General features: G+C 34.5%; 1 protein-coding gene across 1 annotated transcript; it reads left to right on the forward strand.

Moving 5' to 3' along the window:
* Nucleotides 1–1231: 1231 nt before the first annotated feature.
* Nucleotides 1232–20914, forward strand: LOC147392927 (flocculation protein). Its single transcript, XM_086456824.1, has 9 exons — nt 1232–1559; nt 8793–8848; nt 10169–10284; nt 15571–15937; nt 16583–16765; nt 18839–19198; nt 19429–19525; nt 19952–20051; nt 20137–20914. Exons 1-9 carry the CDS (start codon nt 1295–1297, stop codon nt 20585–20587), a joined length of 1995 nt encoding a protein of 664 aa, XP_086312950.1. The 5' UTR covers nt 1232–1294; the 3' UTR covers nt 20588–20914.
* Nucleotides 20915–21602: the final 688 nt, after the last annotated feature.

Below are 21602 nucleotides of genomic sequence, written 5' to 3' on the forward strand. Positions count from 1 at the left end.
AGTCAAAATTTCAAACGCATGTCGTTCTCCATTCGTCATTCACCATCATAAATTGTCACAATAGATCTCAATCATTAAAAAAAAAAAGACATTAAGATAAATAACAATTTTTTGAATAAAAAAAGACACGTATATAATAAAATAGACAATTATTTATAAATACAACGATTTAAGTTGTAGTTTATCAATTGAAAATTAAGATCAACAATAGATTCTTCAAGAAAATCAATTTTTCAAGAATAAAATCATAGAAAATTATGGTATGAACCATATTTTTTTGTTGAAATTATATAAAAATGAATAAATGTTCATGTAGAGAAAAGGCAAAAATTAAAAACTCAATTCTCTCTTTATTCTAATTTTAGTTTAAAAACTTTTACTTCAAATATCTCTTTGTTAATATTTAATTAGACTATTAATTTTACTATAAATATTCTAAATTTATTAGTTGGGCACACATCTACCTGTTGGATATCCAAAAGAGATCTGGTTCTTATTAAGTCCTTAAGATAGCTATCTAGATCCAAATTCAAAAATGATGGGGTCCATGTAGACCCAAAACCAATTAATCAGATCAAATAAATCGAGTATCCATTGACATTCTTATCTAAAAGACTTATAAAATTTTCTAAAAATTGAAAAATAACATCACATTTTTTTAAAAGGAAAATTACTAAAAGAGGGTTGATGTTTTAATTTATTATTAAAAAAATAATATTTTTTAAATAATTTCCAAAAATGATTTAACACGTTTCATCCAACACCACAAACCTCTAGATTTCATTAAAAAATGCATATCGAAAAAATAAATTTAAAAAAATTAATGGTTTTTGAGTTTGATCCAAGGTTTCGAAAATGGACGGCTAGGAACTCCCACCAAACTCTCAAATTCAAAAGTAATATTAATGCTAAAAATAATTTTTTAAACTTTTTTACAGATCAGGAATTTTGTTCTCCACATCCTTGTGGCATTAGATCATGTCTTTGGATGCTACAAGGTGAACTCAACGACCCTTAGCAAGATTTGAAACCTTACGAAGTTAGTAAGGCTAAACTTACTCTTATTTTAAGTAATTTTCTTAGCTTTCTAGAGTAGACCTAGGTCAAGGTCTATATCATCAGTTTAAAAACACAGGGGTATCTCAAAATATTCAGCAAAATATGGAGGGGTATGTAAAAAATAAAGAAACAAAGGAATTAGAGAATGTTGTTTTATTTCGGACTCGACCTGTCCCACTAAACTCCTCATCTGATATATCATCATTTCGTCTCTCTCTCTTCATGTGAGGTCGCCATGGCCACTATTTTTAGGTCTCAGAGGAACCCTAATGCAAGTTCTGGTGGAAAGATCCTACGTGGTAGACGAGTCGCTGCGATAACCTCTCCTTATGCTCGCCCCTCCTCCCCTCCTCCCCCTCCTCCTCAACCTGAAAACCCTAATTGGTTATTCGGATTCATAGCTCCTGCTACTCGAATCATTGCTAGTGGTGCTGGAAAACTCGTATCTGTCTTTGGTTCCGGAATCTCTTCATCTTCTTCTGAAAGCGATACTGATTCTGGTAATTTTTGAAGTAATTTGTATTATTTGTTGTTTTTTATTTGAATTGTTTTTTTTTTCCCTTCTTCTTGCTCTTCTGTTATTGGGGTGGAAAATTAGGGTTTGATTGTGTTTTATGTGTAGAAGTTATGGATTTGGTTATTTTGGTGTGAAATGACGTAGTAATACTCTAGAAGTGATTGATGTAGTTGTTTACAATTAACTCCAAATCCCAATTATTAGGGTTGGCATCATGAGTCATATTTCGCAGTTTAGTCTTCTTCTTACCCTTCTAGAGCCTTTGATTGCCATTCTCACTGGTCCTATTGCTGGGTTTCTTTGCACACGCCGGCACCTCATCTTAGGTTCAAATCTTGGAATGAGCGACTTTCAAAGCGGGTTACCAGTTTTTTTTTTTTTTTTTTTGGGGGGGGGGGGTGTTCCAAAAGTAAGGGGTATCAGATTGAAAGCCGTCACTTAGTGGGACTCTAGGGCATTAATGGAACGGGTGATATGGAGCATTGAAAAGAAGGGTACCAGGGTGAAAGTTGCCACTTCGTGGGAATCTAGGACATTAGTGGAAGGGATGATTATGGAGCATTGAAAAGAAGGGTACCGGAGTGAAAGTTGCCACAGAGTGGGATGTTGGTTGTGAAGTGTGGTGGTTATAACTTCATAAAGATTTGGACTAACTTTCCACACCACTAACACTAGGTACTTTTGGTTTATTGGTCAGGTTCATATCAAAGCATCTTAAACGTTTGGGATTTTATCTCTTACTAGAGTTTTCCCTTGCCTATGTCATATGCATACTCTTTGGGGTTAGGGGGTGAAAAAGGATAAGCAATAAAAGAGATTATTTAAATAATCTTTGGGATTAAGGAGGTAAAACAGGAAAAAAATAATAAAGTTGGAGGAGAATTATTAAGAAAAGGGAAGAAGAGGAAAGACAATAATGTTGGAGCGGTAATAATGGAATAAGGGAGTAGAAGAAGAGATTTAAGTTAAGGGTATTTTTGGAAATGAGGAAGAGAAAAGGTAAAAAGGTGAAATTTGTCCTCGAGATACATTTTTTATGGGGTATAAATCTCGAGACAGAGAGAGTGGGACCCACCACTGTGTTTTATTATATAGATTGGAACAATTCCTGACTTTCCCAGAATATACTATTTTGTCTTTCCTAGTTTTAGCACTCATCCATTCAACATTCCCATTTCTGATCGGACCATTTTACAAAAATGTTGTTTTGGTAAGCAACATCCAGCTTTGTAAAGCATGGTTTCTTTAGTTTTATCTATCATCCTCAATCACATAATACTTTGGATATTCCCCTCCATTTTATCCACTCAACTTTACTTCTATGGATCACATCCTCATCAATTTTTCTATCTTTACGTGTCTGAAGTGGTCTCTTAGGGTATTGTTTGTTTGTCAATCTTAACTAGTGCTTTTATTTTTAGAAGTGCCGTTAGTAAAGTTATGTTGCATATGCCATGTCGTGGTCCATCCAATCTTAAAACCCGTAGATTCTAATGACTCCCTCTGTAGTCCTTTTTTTGAATTTACCTCTCTAGTTTAATCTACTAACACTACATTATTGGCAAATAAATGCACCAATCGATCTCTCATTAATAGTGAACAACTACCCCATCATAACTAGTAAAATGTTATGGGTTTAGTGTAGATTTTTAATGCAAACCAATTGTAACTAGAAACTTCATCTTCTCACCATCAAGTATTCTGATGCTAGTTATAATCTAGAATACATTGCCCTTGACTCCTGTTAAATTGTGCAAGAATTTCTGATGAGTAAATATATACTATAGTAAGGTGCTGTTTGTTAAACTGAAAAACATAAGTGCTGGAACTTATAAGCTTTGAATTTAAGTGTTGAAAAAGTTGTTTGTTTAGTTGCCAAAATAGTGCTGAATTCATTAAAATTAAGCGCTAAATTTGCAAAATCATGTTTATTACACATTGCTGAAATTGGTAAATTGTCTTTTTTACCCTTATAATCATATTATACATTGTTTGCATGTTTCAAATGCCTATTTCTTATCAAACACAATAAAATATATTATTTCTTATCAAATTAAAATACAATTCCTTTTTAAATAATAAGTAATACTCAATATTTCAATTTCTAAATAATAATTTTTATTTGTAAAATCCCACAAATTTCAAATTAAAAAATAATAATGTCATAGAAGTCACCAAAATTTGAAATCAACATTGTCATAAAATCTATTCATATAACCCGCATGATTTTCTCTCTTGAAATAACAGTTGGAGAATCCCATCATCTTATTTCAAAGACGAAAGAACTTAATTTTGGATGAATAATTTTCGATGAAAATGAAGGATGTGTAATTATAAAAGTACCCCACGAATTAATAAAGGCAACCCACACCATAGCCAATTTTTTTTTGTCTTATATGGGTTAAAGTTTTTGGAATGAGCCAATTTTAGGCAAGGATGATCTATATGGTCTGGAGACCATCCTCACCAAAAATCAGCCCATTCCGAAACTTCTAACCACATCAGAATTGGTTAAAAAAAATGGACAATTTACGGTTGTTGAACTTGTTTTGATGGGGTTAGAAGTTTCAAGATGGGCTGATTTTTGGTGATGATGTTCTCCTCATTGTAGAGATCATCCTCACCAAACATCCTCACCAAAAATCAACTCATTCTGAAACTTTTAACCCATATAAGACAAAACAATTAGGCTATGGTGTGGGTTTATTATTTTGTGGGGTGCTTATATAATTATCCATGGGATATAAGAGGTAATATCTTTTTAAGTATAAGGGCATACTTGTCAGTGCCGAAAAAGAGAAGTTCTTATCGCTTCAATGCAAAAATTAAGCATCAAAATAGTGTTGAATATTTTTTCACTTATTTTCAGCTATAAGCGCTGAAAATATGGAGTAAACAAACGCGCGCTAATTTGACAAAAATTGCTGAAAATTAACGAAACAAATAGTGCCTAAGTGTACACAATTTAATGATTTTGTAAGAAAAATTAACAAATCGTCATAGCACTTCTCATTCAATTCTAGTAAAATGATGAGAACTCAAGACCTTAAGAGAAATTCATCGATGGAGCAAAGAGGAGGTCTTTCTTAGACAATGCTACGTTTTTTTACTTGTTTACTAAAGTGCTCAGTCAACTTAAAGCTTGGGAAAAAAATAATTGATGTAGGTTTCATGTGAGGAACAATTTTACCTAAATGAAAAGTTAAATTATTATATTAACACCTAACTCAAATTATTCGATTTCTTACAAATATTTGTAAGGACTCAACATTTTTTATTTAAAAGTTGTGGTACTTCATATGTTATTTGAGTTTGCTCATACCCATCGACACATGCTTCCTCTTTGGTGTTAAAAGGGTAGAAGAGGAAAGACAATAAAGTTGGTTGGGTATTATTAGAAAAGGGAGAGAAGAGGAAAGGTAATATATTTAATTGAAGGGGCATTCTTTTCTCTTATTTTTTTTATTTTTATTTTGACAAGTAAAAAAATTATTAAAAACAAAATAAGAAAGGGGAGGCCAAGATGGCCACCCTACAACATAGACGAAAAAAAGAAGCAAGAAGAAAAGAAAAAAACAAATGGCCACCCTTGAATTCTTGGAATTTCTTGCTCTAGAAAATAATAGACCCAGAATGGACGTGATGACATCTTGCACCGATTGCTCGTTCCCTTGGAAAGCTCTACTATTCCGCTCCATCCAAATTCCCCAACACACGGCAAAATGGGTTAAAGACCAAAGAATTCTTCTAAGAGAGATGTCGTTGAGCTGCCAACTTTCAAACAATGTAAGAATTGAAGAAGGGGCATGTTGTGAGTTTTGAAATAACATAAAGAAATGAGCCCAAACCTGATTTGAAAAGTGGCTATGAATTAGTAAATGGTTGATAGACTTCCCATTAGACTTACACAGAACACATAAATTGACAAAAATGACACCCCTAGCCGTAAGGTTACATCCAAGGTTTATATTTTTTAAACGCTGACGACCAGTTTGAAGATGGAGAAGAGAGAAGACAAGCAATTGAAAGTTGTCTTCGAGATTCATGGTGAGATTAAATCTCAACCCTTCTTTAGGTGTGGGGGACAACCATTGTGTTCTATTATATAAGATTACATGGTTTTTCCTAAAATGACACTTCATGTTGTTGTGTCGAAATGAGAAACAATTTGATGATACGTATGATTTTTTAGTACATGTCCAAAAGGGGCTCGCTATTTTGAAGGGTGTTGAAGTGGCAATAAATATTGGCACGACTAAAATTTCAAAAGTTGAAGTGCATCGGTAAGATCGCTCAGGAAAAAATTGATGCAGTTAAAGTTGTCCACTATTTTTTCCCCACAGTTTTAATTGAAGATTTACCCATGGATCTCGTAATTAATGTTATGAATATGATTAATTAAGTGGTTGTCAGTGTAGCTACAGTTTTGGATATGAAGATTTAGTTTTCTTCTAGGGAGATGATTCTTGTATACCTAGAAAGGGACGAGTTAATGTGACTGTTAATAATTACTTAAAAAGGATGGCTTTAATATTGTGGGTGAAGTTGGGCGGGTTAAATCAATGCTTAATATACATTTTTCTTTTATAAATAATTGGAGTATAAGAGGAAAATTAATAGACAAGGGTAAGACAATGTTAGTCCTTATCTATGTTTTGGGTTGGTCCGCTCGACCCCCCTTGCTTCTTTTCCTTAGTTATTCCAAAAGCTCAACCTGAGTCATATTTATAGGTTTTGAATCAGAATGGATTTTATGTGATTAATCCCTTAGAATTCTTTGAGGATAGCGATCCAGTAATTTAACAGGGATTTGGTCTTATTTGTTACTATTTCAGCCAAACTTGTCATCTAAATTTAGTTTTTTTTTTCTATTTTGAAACGCACCAACATAATACAAGGGTACCGCCCTCAGCAAGACTTGTCTACGAATTTTACTAGTGTTTGCTAAAACCAACTTTGAATATGATTTATAAGCAATGTTACCTTGATGCATGGCACGAGTGCTAAGTGTTAAGGTGTTTGGAACTCCAATCTTCAAAATTTCAATATGGTGGCATGGCAGTACAAATATTAGATGTTAATTTAGTGGCTATGTAGTAATTTGTTGCACATGAAAGGAACTTTGAGTTGGATAGCTACTTAAGATACTAGAGTACATGATCCATACTCTTAATGTCAATTCAATTTAGAAAAAAATAGGAATTTTTTTTTCTACCATGCGTGTGGAAAGTGCCTAGAAGTGACGTGTCATGTCATATCAACTCCATGGCACGGAAAAAAACTTAGCAATTGGAAGTGCCATGGTAACATTGTTTATCGGGCTTCTAAAAATAATCTCACGGGTGTCAAATTTGTGGACATGTATCACTAAACCCTATGCATGAACAAGGTGTTTGATGGACCCACCATTTGCTTTACAACAAGCGCATGTTTGACATGACTTTCAATGCTGGATCTGATGTGGGTACTTGAATTAACTATTGTTGGTAGAACCCAGTTGTGGATTTGGAACTACTTGATTTAGTATTTGAATCAGAAGCGACTTAGAACCTGGAGGATGTGGATATTACTTCTATAATAGGGATTGGTTTTGGGTCTATTGCTTTGTGGATTGGATCAATTAGGATCGACATATATAATCATGCTAAGGACGTCAAATTTCTTTTGATTCAAGAATGGAGTTTTTTATTTTATTTTAAGTTTTACATTTTTTTGGACTTCAAATGGTTTGGTTTGATGTGTGTAGTTGAATTGGAACTAGTACATCCTTGAACCGTCATATACACTGGTACCCATTCTGTAACCTACCTATCGACACCCTTATTGACAGTGAGGATTTTTTGAAACATAGCCGTCTAAGTGAAGAAAGTCTCTTCGGAATAAAGATGCATACTCATATCCTTCAGGATAGGAATGTCACATCATTGGTTATCACGATTCACGAGAATTCAATAGAGCATTATTGGCATGAGAGCAGATTGAACAAGTAACCGAGAAAATACCTTCTCGGTCCAGCCTCCAAATGTTCTATTATAAATGTTCACCATATCTTGGATCTTTTTTTTTGGTGTAAGTTCTGTTCTATTTTTCCAAAGTTGAAAGTGTTCGACATTCATGCAAAGAGGGAGGATCTTGTGGTCACTGGTTCTCTTTGCCGTCTGGTGAGGCATTTGGAAAGAGTGTAACAGCATGGTATTTGAGGGTAAGGTGCTTTCTGTTCGGGAGATCATCATTGCTATCTTGGGCATCCTCTTCTTTGGTGCAGAGCCTTTGATGAACTTAAGCATGTCTTTTTTGATGATTTTCTTTTCAATTGGCAGCTTGTGTGTGGGGATCTATTGTTTCTAGATTCTCTCCATTGTTGGATATTTTGTTTGCTTTGTCTTTTTTTTTTTTTACCTTTACCGTAATTGGTAGGTGACATAGATCCTCTTGACCTTCTTTTATATTTCCTATTGATCTTCAATAAAATTATACCGATAAGAAAGAAGTATGAGTAAATGAAATCATGATCCCTCTTTATTCCCCATCTCATCAGGAGTGGGAAAGCTTAGTGGAGGCTATCTCCATATTCCAAGTCATCCTAAAATCACTTGAACCCACCACTTCCCTCTTTCCTCTTTCCTCTTTTACCCCTCCATGTTTTTAATTACTTTTGGTTATTTACTTCAATCTCAAAAGTAACATTAAATTTATGGAATTTTTGTTGCCATCTCACTTTCTACATTATTGAGATTGAGTTCTCATACCATCATTTGTGTTATTTTTTAAAGCGGCACATGTCTTCTCAAGTCTATTTCTAACATTGACAGGCTATGTTGCCTGGATAGTTCAAAATGATTGCTGTATCCCTATTGGATCATTTGATTTTATGTATAAACGACTTCTCCACACCATATGGGTTCCATATCCTTCCTATATCTTGTGAAACATGTATAAAAATCTCAATGATAAAACAATCTTTTAGAACACTCTGCCATACCATCATTTGTCTGCCACTCTGCCTTAATCATAGTCTATGTGCAAAATTGGCATCATAGTATTTTCAACATAGCTGAATAATTATCACATCAAAAATTCATTGCACAGGTTTTTATTGACATCAAATAGTTTATAGCTGCATTTGCAAAATTGTTGCTGGTTGCCAATTGGAGCTTATGTGTCTCCCAAACACTGAAATTTGATTTTTATTTCTTTTCTTATTTTTTTAATGCAGAGGAAGATGGTAGTGATGATGATAATTCTTCTCAAGAAACTGACAGATTAAATCAGGTGCTTACTTCAGTCTCTTTTTTTATGTTATTATTATTCTGAATTAGATACATGCATGCGGTTCAGACATGGAATTTGAAATTTATTTACTTGCAACTGCTCACCACAATAGCGATTAATTCTTCATGATATTTTCAAATTTTGTCGGAATTATAATTCTGAGATTTAGTTCAGTGGTCAATTAAAATTTAGCAATTTACTTTTTTATTTTTTTCCTGAATCACTCTTGTCGAGAAAAAATAAATGAAAAAAATTCCCAAATGACTCTTGAATATTACCTTCTAAAGATGCTCTTCTCTACAAAACTGTTGGTAATGAAATGCAAAATGGTATTGCCTGACTGTCTTATCTTTCAATTGTTAGATTGCTCATTGCTATAGCTATACAGTAGTTTTTCTCTTAAAAACTAATTGACTTTTATCAAATATAGCTTATTCTCACCTACAACCTATTTCTCCTTTCTTATTTCCTGCCAAACCATGCCTTCCTTTAAAATTACATTCTTTATTCCTTAATCTCATCCTCGTATCATTGCACTATTTGGGTGACAGCCACCAGTCAATCGAGGCCTTGCTACAAGTACCATGGTCATGGCTGCTAGATCCTTGTTTTTTGGAGAGTCTGGCTGCTAGATCCTTCTTTCCTTCAAAACCTTCTTCTCACCCTTTATCCATCTGTCCTATTATTTTCTGTTAGTGGAAGGTTAAAAAGATATGGATTGAGATTGTGAGAAAAAACTTGAGGGCGCTTGCTTTAATCAAAGATACGTCTCTAGATAGAATCTAATGGAATAACATGATTGCTGTTTGTTGAAAGACCTTTCTATGGTGGAATTAGGCTTTTGTTGTTGATGAGGCGATCTTGGTTTTATTATTTTATAATTTTTTTCAGTAAAAGATGAATTTTTTAACAAGAATTGTGAACAAAGAAATCCACTGTACAATGGAGGTTTCATTATTTTTATTTTAGAAAATCTTATATTTTTTCATTTCCTTTTTTTCGTTTAAAAAATCATAGCATCATTATATATGTACTATGGCTGTTAATTTAAACGTTCCATCATGAAATCCATCCCTTCTAGTTTATCGGTTTATGGACTCTCTTTAAATTTCTGATCATAATTACTAAAAAGCATCAACAATATTCAAGGAGATTTTGTTCCGAATGGAGGCTAAGAACAGATATGTTTTCTTATATCGTTCTCTTTTGTCATATTAAAATTTAAGGGTTTCTAATTTTTAGGCAATAATTTAAAGAAGGTTTTGTTTACGATTTATAGTTTTCATAATGTCGTAGATTGACTTTCTACTATGCTGGCAGAATGGAACAACATCAGAAGCTCATAAGTACCTTGAGAAGGAGCTGCAACCAATAATACAAAAGGGTGAAGCCAAGCTTGCAATTGAACGGTTACTTATGCAAGAAACTTTTTCACGGTAATTGATAATTTTTTTTTTTGCATTCTTGTTCTACATTTTTTATTTTTAAATTGTGTTCTAATGATTCTCGTTAAGGTTTGTTTGACAGCTATTTTTTGTTGTCATTTTTGAACTTTTGTTGTTCCATGGCATATTCTCATGAACTATGAACCAAAGTACAATACCCGTGTTATGGAAAAATGTATACCTTATGATTTTTTCAAGATACTTTAATGAATGTTTGATTTCACTTGTAAAGTGCATTATCTCTTATTTCCCTCTTCCTTGATTAATTGATTCATAAATCTTTTCAGAATGAAGCCAATTAGTTTAATCTTAGACACACTACCACTACTGAGGATCACTACTTAGTGCCACCGGCACCCTATTGTTGGATATTTTGAGGGTTGATCTCTTGTTGCCATAGCCCAAGCTGGGTTGCACCCACGATTGGAACTAAAACTATATTTTTAGCCATAGTTGTACTTTCAGAGGCTTTTCAACCAATTTGGATGCATAGAACTATGTCATACCTTTTGTTTGGGTACCTTTATTTGTATAACAACGTAGAAGAAATTTCCAGCACTTTGACCTAGACATTTGAATACTGGTATTGGTGCATAGAATCTTAAATTCCTCTACACTAGTGTTGAACTGTTGATGTTTCACTTTGGCTAGAACGAGTGTTTTTGATGCAAGAAAACCTTGATTCTATGGTTGATCTACTTTGGGAAGGGTGGTGGGAAGGCTAATTAGGTTGTGAAGAAAAAACAAAAATTATAGAAAGAGGTTTCAACCCCAAAAGGTTTTATTAGCCATTGTGAAAGGTTTAAACGAGGCCAATTGGGTATGTGTAGGGCTTTAAATGGTACGGATTTTATCCGAAATCCGAATTTAGTAGGTTTGGTTCCATCAAGTATATCCGAATTAAAATATGGTTCGGATATGGGTTGATGTCCCTTGATCCGAGTCGAATCTAGCTCCATCCTTATATCTGCCAAGATCCGAATGATATATCACTTTGCAAGATGTATTTTTATATTTTTTAAATCATCTTTCATTAACCAACAACGTTGGGAGTAGTGGTCACGGCCTTTTTTTTTAAAAATGGAGGTGTTGAGTTCAAGTCACCATTTAGTCCCATTTTAGCAAAATTTTTATAAAATAATCTTAAACAATTTGACATTATTTTACCCGACTGACCTGAATCAATAAATTCGGTTGGATTGAATTTGGATATGGTTTTAACAAAAGTAAAATGGTTCGGACATGGTCTTTTAAATAGAATGATCCGAGTCGGATTCAGATCTGGATATGAATATGACCACACTCATATCTGGCCCGTTTAAGTCTGAGGTATGTGAAAAGCAAAATTTTGCAATAATGTTTTGTAATTGGGTTTAGGTTTAGGTTAGAGATCGATCTAAAGTAAAAGAAACAGAAAAAAGAACAAAGAAAAAAGAAAAAAGAAAAGAGAAAAAGAGATGAAAATGAAGAACGGATGAAGAAAAAAATAGAATAGTTATCTTGGGGTCTCACGAAGGGTGCTTGGCATCACACCATATCCAATCACTGGAGAAATCTCAAACTAATGTGAAAGCCATATATAGAGGCTTTCACATTTTAGACTCAAATCCTAATTCTAACATGACTTAAAATTTGACATTTTTGACTTTGAATGAAAATCCCATGTTTAAATTGACACCCTATCAATATTTTAGCGATAACTTCCTTAAAACACATCGAATTCGTAAAAATGTTGGGCTTGTTGGATAGATAATTGAATAATCTTTCAGATGACATGAAAATCAATCTAATACGAGCTTATAATTTTTTTTTTTTGACCACTAAAAATAAGGTTAAAAGAAAAATGATGTGAATAATGGTTCGGCTCATATTGAACTCCGAAAACAACATTAAAAACAAAATTCAAAACTAAAATGTAATAAATCTAACTAATCTTAACAAAAATAAAAGTGATAAAAATTAAATCTAGATCCAAACAAGTGAAACATAAATAATTACAAAATTACCATTGGAGCCTGTGATTGTTGGCTTAGTTTGTTTGCATCCCGCATTAGTTTTCATTTTTATCTTCCACTAACATCCTCATTTGTCTATCATACAACTTCCTTGTCTTCCTTGTTCTATGATTTGAAATGCTGATGCAATGGTCTATTGGTATTGGTTATGAGTAGCATGGTTCAAAGTTTGGTTTGTTCTTGGAATGTCTCAACCCAGACATCTCGGTCTTGATGGTGACCAAAGTGAGATATTAGGAGCTTTGTACATGCCTTGGTATGTCTTTGTTTGTCTAATTGTGTTATTGGTTCGTCGCATATAGTCTCAGTTGTTCAATATTCCAAGGTGTAGGAACAAGACTTTAAAACCATGTTGAATAGAATATCCTAAGACTTGCTCCACGATAAATGTCACACTTCTTTGACTCCATCAACCACAATTGCCCATCCCTCTCATTGATTATATCATCGATGTGGCGTAATCCATAGCTATAGCACTTGTATTGAAGTGTGATTCTGTAGCCATATGCTCAACCTATTCCATGCCTCACCCAATATTGATTTTCTGGCTTCCTCTTTCATGTTTTGTGTGGTTCCTTATTGAAATCACCTATTTTAATGTATATGAATTGCCTATATAAACAACAGAAACAAGTAAAGTCCACCACAACATTAATTTTCTTTAATTATTTTGAGCCCCACACAATGGTGATAACCCTTCCTGCCTCCTTCATCAATAGTAGCACCCTTTGTCTTTTGTTTGGAACCCAACAATGTTACTAGACTTCAGTGAATCAATGAATGCCTAGTAGCTAAGGTGTGGATGGAAGATGAGGTGGTGAATTGTTATTCAATATATATATATATATTTTATAGTTAAACAACAATATATTAATGATGAAGAATGCGGCGGTCGAGATGACCAACCAAAAATACAAGGAAGCAAATCCAAAAAAGAAGAAGAAAGGCTTTACAAAGAACAAAGAGCTTCCCATCTAAAAATAAACTTCTAAAAAAAGACCCTTTAAAAGGCCACATCCATCTTACACCAATAAAACAAAAACCCTAGAATAAACAAAATCATCTCACGGTGATCTTTATCAACCGCCAAAAAGATTCTCCTATTTCTTTCCGACAAGATACCCCATCATATTGCAAAAGGAAGCAAGGCCCATAGAGGTTTTTTTTTCTCAGAGAATAAGTTTAGCCCAACTCTTGAACAAGGACGAACAATTGTTTGGAAAGACCCATAGATAAGAATTGTTACTCAATATATTATCTGAACTTTGTTTGTATAGACTTTCTTTGGACGGTTGAACTTTGACTACTATAGTTCAGAATGTACTGGTTGATAGACCTTTCGAGGAGGAGAGAATTCTTAGGTTTATGAAGGAGTTGAAAGATGAGAAAGCGCCGGACCTAGATGAATTTCTTGTGTTTGGAAGTTGTTGGTGATTTGGAAGTGGTGGATTTAGGATGATTTCTTCTTTGGTTATTGCTCTAACAATACTTTTACGTCTTTGATTCTCAATAAGCTTGTATGGAAGATTTTCGTGACTACAAGACCATTAGTTTGTGGGTAGCGTTTGTAAGATCATTTCTTAGACTGTTGCTTCTAAAACAAAGAGTTGTCTTTGGTGATTTCTCCATCACATGATACTTTTGCTAGGGTTAGATTGATTCTTCATGTGGTTTTTATAGCAAATGCATACAACAATTGTATAATTCACTTTGTTGTTACTAAATTTACTACTAGCCTATTGGTTGGAGCCTGGCTTTGACCAATTAGGGGGTTTAGGGGTTTGTGTAAGCTTGACTTGGAAAAGGAAAGTGATCATGTAAATCTTGGGAATCCTTGTTCCGTATGCTTGGGTGAACATGATTTGGGGCCAAGCGGATGATGTGGATTCAAACATGCATTTGTATGGGTTATCAACATATTATTTTAGGAGTTCTAGGGGGCTGAGGCGATGGGATGTTGGTGAAGGCCTTTGGGGGAATGATATCACATTTGGGCGATGGGGTATTGGAAGATTTTTCATACCTATTTTTCTATTCCTACATGCATTGTAGAGAAGTTAGAAAAATTGGGTAGGAATTTCTCGTGGAATGATCTAGTTGATTCTTTTAAATACTATCGGTTGTATTTCCAATGGTCTGAAACCAAAGAAATTGGGATCCTCAGGGTGATGAGGTTCTTCTGAAAAGATCATTTATTGTGTTTATTTTCTCATTATCGGATAAGAATGAATGTACTATTGGAGGAGTGGATACTTGTGCAAGGGGAAATATTTTTTTGGAATTTGGGATTTAGGAGAAATCTCAATAATTAGGATGTGGACATCATTTCCAGCTTGCTCGATCCTATTAATGAGGTGAGCAACTCCCCTTTGGATGAAGACAAATGGGTGTGGATATGGTATAATGATGGATGTTTCTTGGTGTAATCATTTTTCTTGGCCTTGGATATGTCAAATGGGTCAGGTTTTTTTTCGGTATTCCACAGTTTGGGTCTCCAATATTCCATCCAAAAATCCTTTTATTTTTTGTTTTTTGTGTTTGTTTGGACTAGCTGCTTGTTTGTTTTAGTTCACTTGAGATTGGAGAATGCGAGATATGGGCTCAATCAATTTTCAGGCAAACAAAATCACTGTATGTCTGGAGTAATATGGATAGGCAGAGGTCGGTTTTTTTGGGGTTATTGGTTATGGTTTGAATGTTTGATTAGCCTTCCGAGTTTTTGAGGCCTGAAGTAGCTTATTAGGAGTCCTTTAATTTCAACAGGATCATTATGTTTGACAGATTTATTCTATAAGGTAATCTTTTGTTACCCAACTTTTTAGCAAAATTGCTTCTGCTTACAAATAAATAAAAGAAAATAGTGAAACGGCAGTAAGGAATTATCTTAAGTCTTAAAAGTATAGTTCTATTAAGTCTATGTCTGAGCTAGATTTATTACAATTTCTATACTGTTTTTCTTAGTAGTCTTATTTTCAGATAATATTTGTTCTGGTGCTGCTTTGAGGAAAATTATGCACTCTTTCCTGTTTTTTTTTCATCATCTTTTTTTCGTGGTTCTTTTACTAAACTAATTGTTGAATTGAGTGAGAAAGACAATAGAGCTCTGATCATAGAAATTTGCTGTCTAATTAAATGACTTTTGCTACTGTGCCTGATATGTTGGTGCAAAATTGCTTCTTAAGTGTTCCATATTCTGTTGTCTGCTTACTTATGGTTCACACTTTCAAGTTCTGAATGGGACTTTTGGTATTTACTTCACCAGGGATGAGTGCAATAAACTAACAAAGATTATTCAATCACGAGTTATAGAGTGTCCTGCCACGAAAGAGGGTGAGGATGCAAGACAAAAGGAGTTGTCTGACAGAGCAATCGGGAATAGTTTTGCATTTCCAGGAAATTTGCAATCGGACTGGCAGACGAGAAAATCTCAGGCGGCGTATCCATATTTGAGCAATGGCTTTGATTCTCTTTCTCCCAGGGCTTCTGCACTCAGAGGTTACTCACCTGATTTTCGCAATTCAGCTGTTATGGAAGCGAAGAAATGGTTAGAAGAGAGGAAGTTAAACTCATTTTCACAATTGGACCAGACTCAAGGGACCTTCATTTCAAACTCTTGTATGCTCCCAAATGTTAGTGCCTCTTGCCTGTCTCATAAAGTTGTAGCATTCCTCTCTATGGTTTATATATATACTTTTGTATGTGAAGCTAGTTTTAAGTTTAATGCTCAATCTGATAGTTATTGTAGATCTATCTTGCTTCTTCATTCATGATTATTTTCAAAATTTCTTGCTTCCTTTGAGTTGCAAATAGCCTTTCTCGTCAGTGGTGTAATCAGAGCATCGCTATAGTGGCGTTACCAAGTCTCTTGTAGTTGCTGGCTGAAGTTATCCTTTTCACTAGCTTAATGTTCTAGTACTTTGGGGAATACACATGCAATGAATGCATTACGTAATATTTTTTGTGTGTATAATAAGAGTTTCTCTCTCCTTTTTAAATATTAACTTAAAGGGTATTAGTGTCTTGATTGCCTCTTAATATGGATCTTGGTATCTAGATGGCCATCTTTATTGGGGGTATGCAAGGTAATAAGCCTTTCAGCAGCAAATATTGTTCCTGTTTTTTTTGTTTTTCCTTTAATTGGTAACACCTGTTTTTAAAGGTCTAAATTCATGCTTGTTGTACATTTTTTCCCTATGATTGGGTCACTACTGAATTTCTTTTCAGGCACCATTCATTGGATTATGTTCTTATCTGGTGTTGAACATACAATGCAGGTTACTGAAGGAGAAGTGGGATCACCTGTGGATGTGGCAAAATCATATATGCAAGCACGTCCTCCTTGGGCATCACCATCTTCGAGCCATATTGGATTCCAAACACCATCACCAATTGGGATGGATCTTTTCAAGGATGAGACTCCATATTCAGTTGGTGGTCATTCTTTGCCCTCACCGAAGGTTCCATTCAAATCTGCATTATTATTTTCTAGTGATTAGTGCTACTTCGCTTACTCTTTCCAAGCTTCTAAAAGAAATTTGCATTCTGTTACACTTGTCTGTTAGTTAATTCGAAAATTAAGTTATTTTTTACTTTAATTTTCTTCGATAACCCGGGGTGTTCATAATCAGGAGAAAAATGATCTTCAATATATCTAATGTTGGAGACGGAGACCTTTCATTCTTAGTTTTAATGCAGACTTGTAACTTGCAAGTTGCAATACATGTTCTTTTCAAAGAATCAAGAATGACTTGATAAAATAGTTGTATGGGCAGGTTGGTGAAACAGCGGTCTTTAGAGGTGACATGTGGTTGATCCACTAAAATTCAAGATAGGGCCCACATATAACCATTAGGACAGGGTCATGTGTATGTATCATCTATGTGTTTCACGTACACCATCATCACTTAGTAAAATAATTTTCAGAAGATGGGGGTAGATGCTTTGTTTTTATGAAAAATGCATTTCTTGTAGTCACTAGATTTTGACAAAAATTCAGTTATTAGAAAATGAGCTGAGACCTATTTTTTCCCTTTGAAAAATTACTTTTTTGCCTTTATGTTAAACACATTAAGAACAATGTTCACTATCTAGTACCCTGGACAAGGAGGGGGATGGGACACCACTACTCTATAATGACACTTGTTGATGCAGGACTATGATGCTTAACTAAGTGGAGGATTTGAGATCAAGATAAGATTACCAAAAGCAATTGAAAAGTATAAACTAACCCTCATTTGTCCATAACACACAAATATTAAGTGAATAATTATATTGAAATGCCAAGGCAATCACAATCCCACAAAACTGAATCCTTCAAATAGGAAGGAAAGGGATGCCAATGGAAGATTGGACTTCCACTTGCTTAGGGTTTCAATAGGGGCAGCATGTGTAAGGTTGGAGTTTAGGATTTAAATGTCGTCTATATGGGCTCCGAGGGGTTGGATTTGATGTAGGACGATGAGGGAAGAAGAGGAAAAAAAGGGGGGTTGTTAAGAAATCTGATTTGGGTGGTTTTGGAATTGGGTGACAATAAGAAAAGGGTTTTAAAAATTTTGAATCTTTTTTTTTTTTTCCTAGAAAATAGGGTTTGGTAATAGAGTATAAGGTAGATTTGTAAAAGGGATTAATGAAATAAGGGTTAAAGAAAATGGGAAAGGATTAAGGGTTGAGGTTTGTAGGTTTCAAAAATCAAGAATAAAAAATCAATCAAGAACAACAAGGATTAAAAGAGGATTCTTGAATGATGGATTAAAGAATTCAAGAAAATTATGAAACAATAAAAAAAATGGAAAGGTGGGAAAATGATAGAAAAGATAGTACCTTGCAATCACACCAAGGGTTTCTTGAAATCACACCAAGAATGGTGAACTCACTCCATTCCATGAAAGAAACTCATTCTTTATTCATCAATTTTGTCGTTAAAAAAAATCCTAATACAATCTATATATAAAAGAAAATAAAGCCAAGAATCCTAATCAAACTAAAATACCAAATAAATAACCTAATTTCGTAATTTTCACTCTTCTAATTTTCCAATCCTAATAAACTTAAATAAAAAGATAAACTAAAGTTACTAAACTCCCCCTAAATATTATACTACAATCATGGGTCAATTATACTTCATAATAAACCCAAAAAACATAAAATTAAAGCCCTAAAATAGAAATCTAAATAAAAACTAAAATCTATTTTTCAAACTTTGATATCCCTATCACTTGTGTTTCTAATCTTCGAGAGAAAGGCGCATTGATCATGATGTTTTGATTGCAGTGCAAAACTTTTGCTAAATCCTTAAAGTGAATCCTGATAAATTGTTTCAAATTATTGAATGACAGAAATTATGAGTCTGATAATGATCATCATGATGTTCTTTGTAGAATTCATATTTGATCTGCATAAGGTGCCCTAAAAAATTTAGTATTTATGAAGTCTATGGTTTGTGGATGGTTGCTTCTCACAAAGTATCAATAACTTGTCTACTTTGTTCCCATCTTGCTCGATTATTTTGATCTCCCAAAACTTGTCTGCAGATATTGAAACGGAGCTCTCTTGCAGTCGGTTCATGGAACAACACTCTGGATGAATCACGAAGTGTGCATTTTAAGTCACGAGAAGCTATTTTACAAACTCTTTCTTCCTCACATATTGCTTCATCTACTTTAGAGTTGGAACATAAAGGTAGCCAAACCGTGTCAGCGGCTGAAAAAGGAGATTTAGAAATGGGTGGCGTAACCCACGATTCAAATTCTTTACAAGTTACAAGATCTGTAGATGAATCTGCGCATGTGCCTACTGATTTGACTATAAATGGTGGCATTGCTGTGCATGGTGGATCAAGAAATGGAGCATTGTCCTCCGTTCCAGCTACACTCGTTTTGGATCAAAATCAGGTCGGTGGAATTGGTTCTATTGGTGATATCAGATGCTTCTTGAAGCCATTTGTTTCTCTTGTGGTTAGGATACGACTGTTTGTTGAACTGAGTTTTTGAAATTAGCTGTCTGAATTTGTTGTATCGGGTTCATATCAATAGCAAATGAGCTTTTTCTTTACTGTAGTGTGTGAAAGAATTTTTATTATTATAATAAAACGGGTACTTATTTCATTTCCATGTATGTGAAGGATTCTGAAGATGCTCAGCTTACCACGAGAGAAGAATGTACGACTTTTATCTCTCATGAACCTCTCATTCAAGATTCTGCTTCTGTGCAACGTAATGGTAGTATTCTATTTTGTGAAAGGCTTAATTAGACTTGAGACCTAACCCTAAATGCTTGACCCTGAAACCATTTTGGCCATGTGGCAGAGTGGTAGGTCCAAATAGATCAACTATAATTTGGAAAAATTAGATACACAATTGGGACCTGTGGACCACCTTTTCCAATGGTCTTTTATTGCTCTTTGTTGGATGGCTATCAGACAAAATTCTGTCTAAGAAAGGCCAATATAAGATGCTTGATTCATAGCGTTTGCATACCTTGGCCTCTAGGTGTTAATAAAATAGGCAATATTTTGTTGGAGTTGAGAGAATAGGTGATATGCCAAGTAGATTTATCATAATTTTTTTTATCTTCTTTGATTTAACACACTGACCTTCCTCTTTAGATAAATCTGGAGCTCATCCAACTTCTAAATTTGTTTGCAGATTCAAGTTCACTAGAAGCAAATCTTCCAACAAAGAAAGAAGTTAATGGATCGATAGAGAGATGTGCTGCGGCTAATGGGTTTCCTTTGTCCGCATCAAGGTGGCCTCCCGATGCACTCAATTCCTTTGTTGCTGCATCTTTGATTACAAATCTGACACTAAACCATGATGTTTATTATGTCCAGGTTATCTGCAGGATTGAATGCAGAATTGGGCCTTGAACCACCAACCCATGATGGAGGCCCAACTCCAATCAACGCAACTGATGGCAAGTTAACACTTGGTATCCCGGTTGTGGAGACGAGTGCTGACAAGTTAGTGACAGGTCCGCGACCTGAAAATGAGGGAGAATCAAATCCAGCTAGTACTAGTGATAGAAAGCTAGCAACAAGCAGCATTCGCGTGGAGGAGACTTGTGAGCTTTTAAGTGAGGCTTCTGTTGAGGTTCCCATTATTGAGAACTCGAGTGGGTCTCAAAACAGTTCTAGCCGGCACAAGAAGGAAATTTCGTTGACTGAACAAGCTGAACCAATTTCAATGCATGGAATCACGCGGAGGTCCAACGCTAGGGTTGAGAACCAGCAAGGAAAGAAAGTTGGGAGATACACCAGGAGAGGCAGGGGTAGGGGAAAGTAATTGTAAACTGAGCATCTTAGCTTTACTTTGTCTGCCTCATGTAGTGTACAATAGTCTAGATAAATATGGAGATTGTCAGCTGGTTTCTGTGAGTTATTGTGAGTTGGCATATGTTGTAACTCAAAGCTAGAAGAATACTAGGGTGAGTTCGACGACATCAACGTATCAATGTATTATTAATCTTGTATACTTCGATGAATTATCCCAGGATTTGAAACACTCCATTTTCCCCAAACCATCATTAACAGAGCCTTACCTCCGAACTATTTAGGTTTGGCGAAACGGATGTTGTACTGTTTATCAATGTTATCTTGAATTTTTTTTTTACTCTTTCAGTCTAGGAATTATTTTTCTGTTTGGTGAATGCAGATCAGGACTTTATTTTTCCTTTTAAAGTTCTGTTTTCTAAACCTGATGATTGTTGCCTCCCCACCTGAAATCATCGAAAACCTCATGTTGCCTATCTACTTTGTTTTCTCTCCTCTCCTCTGTTGCTCATGCTGCTTCTCTCTTTCTTACTTCTCTACTACCCTCTGTTGTCTCCCTCTCCTGTTCTCTCCTCTCTTCTTCTACTACCTCTCATGTGCCGCTCTTTGTTCTCTCTCCTAACGAATATTTATTTATCGGGACAAGGAGATTTCTTCAACTGAAATAGCATGAAAGAATGGGACATGGTGTGATGATCATGAGACATGCAACATAAACATTATTTTTATTGTAATGTAAATGTTTGTTAATGTGAAAAATGAGACTTTCGGACTGAGTATCTACTAGTCTCTATCTTATAATAAAAGATAATAATTATCTAAATACATTTATATAATTTTAACGAGCAAATCTGCTCAAATATGAGCTGATCTTTGTCTCGACCTTCAAATCGTTCACTCATCCGAGTCAACTTTGTTTTTCTACTAATTTAATAAAAAATATTAATTATTTAAGTATTTATTATCCCAACGAAAAATGATTTTCTAACTAAAAATCTTCTAACACATCTTATTTTTATAAAAATATT

Source organism: Akebia trifoliata, chromosome 10, assembly GCF_017979445.1.
Source record: "Akebia trifoliata isolate Shusen 1 chromosome 10, ASM1797944v1, whole genome shotgun sequence".
In the NCBI taxonomy this organism is placed as follows: domain Eukaryota; kingdom Viridiplantae; phylum Streptophyta; class Magnoliopsida; order Ranunculales; family Lardizabalaceae; genus Akebia; species Akebia trifoliata.

Coding starts and splice junctions, on each gene's coding strand:
- LOC147392927 (XM_086456824.1), top strand. CDS start 1,295: ATGGCCACTATTTTTAGGTCTCAGAGGAACCCTAATGCAAGTTCTGGT. Junction 1,560..8,792: donor TGAAAGCGATACTGATTCTG/GTAATTTTTGAA, acceptor TTTTTAATGCAG/AGGAAGATGGTAGTGATGAT. Junction 10,285..15,570: donor ATGCAAGAAACTTTTTCACG/GTAATTGATAAT, acceptor TTACTTCACCAG/GGATGAGTGCAATAAACTAA.